We start from the raw sequence: 9,534 nt of genomic DNA on the forward strand, positions 1-9,534 counted from the left end.
GCATTATGAAAGACCCAGAGAGCACGAACCATCTACGATAAACAACGTCTATGTACACTTGCCAGCACATTGTAAGGTGTGCACATGAAGACCACGGTTCAAGGACACCAGGATAGCTTGTAAGAGCATGGACGTAACAGCAAGAGAAATAGTAGTAGCCTACCATATCAAAAGACGAGATAAACGATGCATGAGTCAACAATCCTTTCTTCTACACGGCAACGAAGCGAATTTTCTTAACAGCATGTGTCACCATGATAACAACCTTTTTGTTGTCAACCGGATCCTGATCTTGATCTAGATCATGTTCTGGCTTAACTCCCTCTCTCCCACTTTTTTCTTTACAAAGGTCAAATAAAGACAGTTGACAGTTTGCGCTCGTCTCGTCCGCTTATCTCGTGTTCGTCTTTAGTGTTTTGCGCTCATTACATTACTTATGTGCATTATTATATTATTATGATATGCACCAACTAGCCCAACAAGGAACTCTAAACATGGGGGCGTAACGACAACGTTGTGTGAATTACGTGGCTTTCTCGGGTTCGTTTGCTCGGTGTTCTGTACGCAAAGAAACAAAGACGTCGACACGTGCACTGGCACGAGGAAGAAGAAGACAAGAAAGTGTGAGGAGGAGAAGAAGACGTGTTCGGCAGCAAGTGGTGAAAGATGGAAAATGTTCATAGTTGAACTGCGAACGTCGAATGTGAACAACAGGCAGTGCAACATGAAGACGCCTGAAGTGTATTCGGAACGGGCGGAGGACTGCAGGTTGGGTAAGTTTTCGTGCAGCAAGGGGACCCAGGTGAGTACGAACATCTTTCTCAGCTACATGACGCATTGGAATGTGTCAAGCGGTGCTATAGGACGCAGTAGGTTTGACTTGTTGAAGAAGCTGGAGACTCCGCGCGGTGATTCGCATCCTTGAAACGTGGCAAAATACACACGCAACATCGAATTAGTGCAGCATTACCAGCACGTGTGCATTAGCAGCACCGCTACATTGTGCGCGTGGACCAACCTGGGAAGCGATGTTTATGTATGAGTTTGGGGTGTGATACCAGATCACAGTTTTTTCCTCTTTCTCTTCACTCTTGAATAGCTCAGTCATAGGTTCATTGAGAAATATTATAGAGGCAGTTTAATGTACCGTGCCTGAATCGTTGGGATACGATAGTGATGCTAATTCGTTGCGTTGCGTCGCGACAGACAGCTGTGATCGTGAGCGACGCCACAGTAGTCAAATCAATTATGCCCACACGAGTCGACTTTAACGTGCACCGAGAAATCGCAATACACGACGCACCGTATTTAACGTCCTCAGCGGAAGACAGCGAGGAAGGATGTTGTGCTACCACGTGTCCTGTGGAAAGTTGCATTGTGCTGTCTGAGGTGCCTGAATGATAAAGCTCCGGCAACATAAAATAATCAAATGATCTCTACTTACCGTATTTTCCGGTGTATAACCGGCACTCGTGTATAGCGCGCAACCCTAAAAACGGACCGACTTTCAAAAACGTTCCACGCTTCGTGCAAAGCGTCCGCCGCGAATCCTGGCGGCAGCCATAGGAACTTGTTGTGTGAGTCCGCTCCGTTTTCGAGGGCTATTCGTACGCTTTCAATCGTCACCTTGCTTCGGTGACGCCGCGCCGGAATTGATAGCTGCTAAAGGTAATGCCGTACCGCACAAACTGTTGCGTCGTTGGGTTCACAAAAACGTATGATAATGCGGGGTATGAAAAAAAAAAGTGTCCCTGGTTGTTTAGGCAGAAAAATGGTCCCCCAGGCTCCTGTGCGCCCAAAAATACAGGGGTCTGGATGGGGTAACTGATGAAACACATCACAGCCGACCGAGTGTTACCATTCGCTCCCCCATTTGTTAAAAAATGAGGCATAGACCTTTTTCATCTGTTAACAGGTAATAAAATCTGCACGTCATCCAATGAGTAACATAAAAGAGACATCATTCGCTGCACTAGATCGCTAGCGATATCGTTCGCTGGATGCTAGTATTTTTCTACTGGTGGTCAGGCACGCGTGCTTAAATGTAAAAAAAAAAGGAGACACGAGCTTTACAGTTGTCCCCTGCATCTTTTCCGTTGTGATGTTGCTGTCGCCCTCACATTCGTTGTTTCATTGGCTTTACAGCTCCGCTTCTGCTAGAGATACGGTTCATCGACAGAGAAAGTATGACAGAACACCTGTAAAACCTGTGTGACCAACAATAGGAAAACACTAGCATCCAGGTTGAATTGGGAACTGCACCCCCCCCCCCCCCGTGCAGAGAGTGTGAGGTCGGAGCCAGGCTAGCGAGCTCAGTGTAAAGCGTTTATGTATGTTTTATTTTATTGGTACGAATACAGACGGTAGCGTGCCTCTTTGCTTACTCCTCTGTAATCCGTCCAGTACAACCGGTGCAGCGAATGTAATCGCTTTTATGTTTCTCATTGAATGGCGTGCAGCTTTTATTGTTCATTAACATCAATGTCAATTACAAAAAAACTACGTCTTCCAATTTTAACAAATCAGGAGGGTGAATGATAGCATTTGGGCGGCTAGGATCCGTTTCATCGACCTTCCAGAACAACTGCTATATTTTTGGGCGCACGGAACCCCGCTGGACCATTATTTCCGCCCACGCAACCGGGGACCATTTTTTTCGGGACCCGAGAACGCCCAACGGGGTACAAGGTTCTACAGTTTCCCGCCAAATCCACACGAAGTGGACATGAGAAGAAGATGAATGTCGGCCGTCAAACGTATGCATCACAAAATAAGCTACTCCGTGGATTCTATCTGTCTTCTTTTATGCCAATGAGCCTAATTGGTTGCCATAATCAGACCGTATATCGTTCGTGTTGTGTTGAGTGATGTCGTGATGTGTGTTCTCCATTCAGACAAAAACTTCCAACTAGCTCGGACCTTGTCGCTTTTTCCAACTCAGCTAATGAGAATTCTGCATCCGCTGTAGGTGCAACCTTTGCAAGCTTGCTGTAAAAAGTATAAAAGAAAGCATACGCAAGTGCGGTACTCACGAAGAAAAGCTAAAAGAATTGGAATAACGCTCACATGTCTGCTTCTCCGCATAGTCTTATGCCTTATAGTCTTATGACCACTGAGGACCAAAAGTAGTCGTTCGGAGTTTAAAGCGATTGAAGTCTACAAAGTTACACAACCGATCCACACAATTTCGATGTTCATGACGCCCGCTACATACACTTTTGACTGGTTTCGATATCGGACGACTCACACAAAAAGTTCGCTTTCCCACCGCTACGTGGCCGTGCAAAGCGCCACCTTTAGTCTGTGCACGAGGCGTTCGCGCACCGCATTGTTGCTACAAGGTTCTGTACTGTCACCAGTGTACACAATAAACCAAGGCGATGTATCAGATATGCATATGCTTTATTTGAAACACATTAAGTCAAAGCCGTTAAACTCCGAGTCTGTGTCATACAGTACACTTCAGTCTCCTCTCCGCTTTCGGGTTCACGTCCTTTCTCGATCACGCCATCCTTCCGAAATGAATTCAGGATTATGAAACCCAGTGCCCTTTCGCCGGTTTTGTCAACTGGCCCTAAGAGATTTGGGAGAAACTCACAGCACGCCCTGGAAGGCGCTAAAATTTGTACGTCACCGACCTGAGAAATAACTCTGCAGGAAAATATTTGCGTGTATAATGCGCACCGTTAGATAATGCGCGGAACCTCTTCGGAGCACTTTTTTACTGTATAACGCGGGCGTTATACGCCGGAAAATACGGTAATTCATAAGAACAACATTTATATCGCATAAACTGACAATGTCGGCCTCTCTGACCATGCCGCTAGCGTGTCTTCCGGGCAGGGATCGGAACCGTTATCAGTGAGTTCTAGTGTGAAGAGATCTGGTGTTGTTCATCTACATGAGTCCTGATCGTCGATGATGGCATGTCCCGGAGGGCCTGATGTGCTATTACCCGTGGCTTCACTCCAGGACGTTGCCGATAGAACCGAAACTCCTAGTGGCGCGTATCCGTAGCTGGGTGACTTCGTCGTGATCCACGGGCCGACACGAGGACCTTAATTGCGTACGCTACCGCCTTTGCGTACGTAAGGCATAGCATTGGTGGTTCGAAACACGTGCGATCCATAGAGAGAGCTCCGTGTTGGTGCGCAGCATCAATACGCTGTCCCTTACGTATACGCAAAGGCGACAGCGTATGGTACAATAAAACACATTTTGGGGGGTTCAGTTCGGATTTAGAGCATAAAAAATAAATGTTCGAACTGAAACTTGGTGCTGAAAATTGTATTATACTGATACTGAAATTGAAACGTGATTTAGGCCCGGTGAAATACACAAAATAGAAATTTCTTGGTTTCAAAATACTTTGCAAGGAGAAATTTGGCTGACGAGTGTAGTACAATGGCAGAGGCGATGAGTGCGTTGTACATCGCTTCGGACATGTAGATTGCACGCGACGACAAAAGTGGAAGGACATACTGTAATAGCTGCGGAAATGGTGCATTGTATTCTGCTTGGTAACTAGCTCAGAAGCGCATTTTGTTATTTCCGGAACCACTCGGCCAGGGTGTCGGAGCGAACCGAAAACCGGAACCGAAAACCGAAAAAAAACGCTATTTTGGTGCGAACCGGAACGGAATCGAAACCGTATACGTTTTTTTTTTTCGCTCAGGAGGGAAACCGGAAAATATATTTAACGGTTTTCGGTCCAAGAACTTCGCCGGTTTGGAGTACGGATAGGCGAATGAAACAGACGTCGTGTGCTCTGAAGTCATGTCATGGATACTTTACGAGGGTTATGTTTACGGTGGAATGTATGTCGGTATAGTATGACCCTTAGGCTCCCTTCGTAATGGTTTATAGTTCGCGCACCCACAAAGACTTCGAGGTACATGTGACTCTGTAGCAATGTGCCGTAGTGTTCGTTTTAATTTGATCCCCAAAAAATCTCCTCAACTAGGTCGGATTCACAAAGAAATTCGTATCTTACGACAAAGTGCCCTTAAGATGTCGCAGCCTGCGATGCGCTTACGATGTCGGCGTAAACTGGATTCACAGAGCAGTCGTAGTGGAGAGGGCACGCCGTAGCGCCACAAAAAGCGTATGGAGACGAGAGTATGCTATCACCATGGAGACGACAACGCGCGGTTGCAATCAGACCAATGAGAGCCGTGAGTTTCCATGTGGTTTTCTTGAACAGCAGACACACACTTTCTCGGTAGAAAATGCCCGCCACGGACGCCTTGGAAACTTCAGCGAAGCGAGTACGTCGGCCAAATTTTACCGAACGCGAAATTGAAGCGCTCGTGGAATGCTACCAAGCTAACAAGGCTGCCATAGATGCCACTGGCGATGGGCCGCAAGGCGCTCTTGCTAAAACCAAAGCCTGGGCCCGCATTACTGATACTCTGTTTGCGGTGTCCGGCATCAAACGCACGCCTGCGGAAGTTAAGAAGAAATGGACGGATTACAAGAGCTTAAACAAGAAGAAAGGTAAATAGCGCATGCAATTACTGGTCGGCTGTCACGCATGTGAAGCGGGAAGGTTGTTTTATCGATGAGACGCAAACCTTTCTCACACAGGGGCCAACGTCACGCGGTGCCTTGGCAGGACAGGTGGGGGTGCCGCAAAAGTGCCGCCACTTACGCCTCTTGAAGAAAGAGTAGTGGCCACACTCGAAAGGAGCACCGTCGTCGGGATTAACGGCAGTTACGACATCGGGGTAACAGGAGGTAAATGAATACACAAACTCTGCGCAACCCGCAGCCAACCTATTCTTATTTGTGAAGCAACAGACGTTTTAACCTAATTTATTGCAGGGGATGTCATACTCAGATACAATGTCCAGTGCTCAGGTCAGTGTGCGCCCACACAGCCTTGTCGTTCTCATGCAACTTTTGTCACATTATGATAGGATATAATACATAACATTATTCGTATATTGGCAGATCCCGGTCCTTCAAGTAGTGCTACACCCCTAGTACCTGATGCTTGTGAAGGTAAGGCAAACATAGCATGTCAGTAAACAGCAGTGTGAGAATGCAGATGTCAAGCACTCCTTAACGCATTGACATGGGCTGACATTAGGCGCAGAGCTGACATCCTCCACATGGATAAGTCAAACACCTAGCCCAGCTTCATCACAGGAGGCAGCAAATATGCAACAGGAGGCAGCAAATGTGCAACAGGAGGTTGCTGACAGCGCACCGGCTGTGCCAACACCACGCAGGGGTAAATATTCTTGTGCACGACTGGTGTATTGCTTGAAGCTTGCCTACTTTCTCAAATATTCTCAGGGCTACTGCACTGTAACAGTCGCATTAATGTGCTGCAGAATAGGAGTTGCAAAATGTGTTTCTCGTTTTCGCAGTGTTTTTATCTTGCTATGCACTAAAATTCTCACGTGATCCGTTTACCAGGTACAACACCAAGGAGTAGGGCGACCAGTGAAGCAAGTGAAATAGCAAACACACACAAAAAAATGGAACAGCACTTGGAAGCGCTCGTAGATATACAGAGGAGGCTACTGGCCATCAAAGAACACAAGTATAAAGTTAGGACACTTCCTGGAGGACGGCTTGAACTGCAATAAATTGACAACACAGCTTTAGGAATGTGCATTCTGCGTGTCGTTGCTTTGCTCCAAAAGACTGAGTGAGCAATCTCAGAACTGTAGCAATCTGTATTCCACTTTTCCATAGCACTTTCTGGTGACCTAGTCAAAATTCCAAAACATTTGAAGCATATTGTGTTCCCATATCAGCTCCCATCATTTAATTCAAACTCAAGAAGATGCTGCGGGTTGAAAATTTTATTATGCCTGAATATTCAGGTTCACTCCCTGCGAATTTCGGGCTGAGCTATAGGTCGGTGCTCTGTGAATATCTGTGTAACAACGTGATCTCTGACTGAAATTCCAGCTGGCATGTCTTGTGCTCCTGGGATTGGTCTTTCAGCTTCTTCTAACTCTAAAGGAGAGAGGGCAGAAGTTTTGTAGTTCATAGCAATTCTTGTTACATGGCATACACAGGGCAAATAGTATATGGATTGTAGTCCTATTGTGACATTTTATGCTGTTCAGCAGAGTACTACGCTAGTAACTCCTTACGTGGTAACATGTTACTTTTGACAACGAAAAAATGGCTAGGAAGAAAGCGAGCTGGTGAAGATGATGCATAATATAAAACCCCGAGAGTAGAGAACACGGGAGGACAGACACAACACGAAGTCTGAAAAAGACTGTTGTGTCTGTCCTTTCGTGTTCCCAATTCTCGGGTTTTTACATTGTGCAGCATGTTACTTTTGTTTCGCACCGAAGTAACGACTTAGTTACTGTTCAGAAATCAGAAACTAATCATGTTTTTCATTACAACAATTGGTAACTAATCTTAAGTTGGTCGTAATGTTTATCATGTCAATTTCATGATCCTGTAAGTGGCAGTAATGTGATCTGATGCAGATTTCATCCACAACAATTGACAATCTGAAGTAAACGTTATGTATGAAGGGTAACACATGACAATGAAGCGTCAATCACACAAATTGACTTCTCAGTGTGCAAGTAATCTAGTGACTCATGACTTATACACCACTGGAACGTGATCTGCACGTCGGTTGGCAACCGCAGCCCCCTTCCTAAACTATACACAAACCTGCTTAAACAGGTCCTTCCTCATTGTGTTTGTTACTGATTATGCCTTGCGCATGGAGGACGAAACGTCTGAGGAGACCTGTAATTCTGTTGCGTAAAGCCAGTGTGCTATATTTTGTTACCATGATGAATCCCGGCTTTTGGAAAATCCTTATGATCTGTTCTCCAAATCGGTAACAAATTCAGTTATCTTGCAAAGTAATGTGTAATTGTATTTCGTTCCTCCTGTCATGTTTCTTCTTTTTTTATGAACTTCTACAATGAAACATACCAACAGGGTCAGTCAGGAGGATGTTATGGCGTATGCAGTAGTTGTGGAGGACGCCACAAGCCACAATGATGGAGCAGCACGTTGTCATTGGGTATAGGAGGCATCCCCCAGACTTGTCCAAACACCGAAACCTGCTTTTGAGCAGTCCAAAGGCACGCTCAATCACTTGTCGGGTTTTCCTATGAGCCTTGTTGTACTTTTCTTCAGCTTCTCCTGATGGTGTCTGGAAGGGCGTCAAAAGCCAGGGCTGTGTGGGATAGCCGGAATCACCTAACACCAGAAAGTATACAGGATTATGTAACACTTCCTAAATGCTGCCTACTTTAAAAAAGTGCTTTCACTGCTCTCACCTAGAAGCCAGCCTTCAGGCATTCTGCCAGCCTGAAATTCATCGTGAAGGTTGCATAGTGACCAGATGAAACTATCGTGAGTGCATCCTGGCCATCTGGCTGTCAGCTGGGTTATTTCGCAGTCAGCGTTACAGACTGCCTGTACATTGATCGAGTACAGCCCCTTTCTGTTTCGGTATGCAGGTCGCATCTCACGCTTGGGGGGTTTCACAAGAACATGTGTGCAATCGATGCAGCCCAGTACCTTTGGGAAACCTGCAATGTCGAGGAATCCTGTAAAAAGAGATTATATATTTACTGTGCGTACAGTCCATTGCATACAAGCTAAAATCCCTGCAGTGACTCCGTCAGTGTGTGCCAGTAAGGCTGTAACACTGTGGGGTAACACGTTCACTGTTGAAAATACGTGACTACTGCCTGCGGGAAACATGTTAGTCATTCATTCTGAGAGCCACTTTAAGTAACAGCTGAAAGCAATAAATTGCAAATTGTGATGCCGCTCACTAAAACAGCAGTTTCGATAGCGAAGGTTGCAAACTAACTAAACTATGTAGTGCACTCTCATCGGACCCGCGAATACAAATTCCTGTATTAGATATTTCTTACATACAGAACACTAAAAGCACGAGAGGAAAATATATTACCTAAGACGGTTTTCTGGACGTCCGCAGGTGTACGTGGAAACTTTATTTGCGTCGTGGCCATTTCCACGATCGCTGTCGTCACGCTGTTTACAATCCGTGAGGTGCTGCTTTGGCTGATCGCAACCACATCTCCCACAACAGACTGAAAACTTCCACTTGCATAAAAACGTAGCGCGACGAGCACTTGCACGTCCACAGGGATGGCTCGACACCGCGCTGTTGGCCGTTGGAGGGCCGGGGCAAGCTTCTCGCACAAGCTCATTATTGAAGATCGTGGAAGACGATAATATCGAAGAAGATGGTTCTCCGGGATACTTTGGAGCGTCGTCCGTGGCCTGAGAACACGTTCACGGCGCAAAGTTCTCCGCGACTCAATCTCGACTGCTGCGACGTACGCCGCCATCTTTGCTCGTATGGCCACTTACGACCATAGGTGGGCATTTTGGTGAAACCTCACTCTCCCTCACCCTCACGGCCCTCACGGGCACATGCCCTCACTCGCCCTCACCCTCACCGCCCTCACGAGCACATGCGCTCACTCGCCCTCACCTTCACCGCCCTCATAAGCACATGCACTCAGTCGCCCTCACCCTCACCGCCCTCACGAGCACAGG

General features: G+C 46.5%; 1 protein-coding gene and 1 long non-coding RNA gene across 2 annotated transcripts; one reads left to right on the forward strand and one right to left on the reverse strand.

The window, feature by feature from the left end:
• Positions 1–5,821: 5,821 nt before the first annotated feature.
• LOC135387433 (uncharacterized) lies at positions 5,822–6,126 on the forward strand. The gene is made up of 3 exons (XR_010421110.1): positions 5,822–5,859; positions 5,953–6,003; positions 6,092–6,126. It is a non-coding gene; the product is annotated as an uncharacterized LOC135387433 (long non-coding RNA).
• Positions 6,127–6,800: 674 nt separating this feature from the next.
• Positions 6,801–9,333, reverse strand: LOC135387434 (putative nuclease HARBI1). The gene is made up of 4 exons (XM_064616637.1): positions 8,921–9,333; positions 8,277–8,549; positions 7,927–8,196; positions 6,801–6,972 (listed from the first exon to the last, which is right to left on the reverse strand). The coding sequence occupies exons 1-4, from the start codon at positions 9,321–9,323 to the stop codon at positions 6,839–6,841; spliced, it is 1,080 nt and encodes a 359-aa protein (XP_064472707.1). The 5' UTR covers positions 9,324–9,333; the 3' UTR covers positions 6,801–6,838.
• Positions 9,334–9,534: the final 201 nt, after the last annotated feature.

The sequence above is a fragment of the Ornithodoros turicata genome, chromosome 3 (genome assembly GCF_037126465.1).
Source record: "Ornithodoros turicata isolate Travis chromosome 3, ASM3712646v1, whole genome shotgun sequence".
NCBI lineage: Eukaryota > Metazoa > Arthropoda > Arachnida > Ixodida > Argasidae > Ornithodoros > Ornithodoros turicata.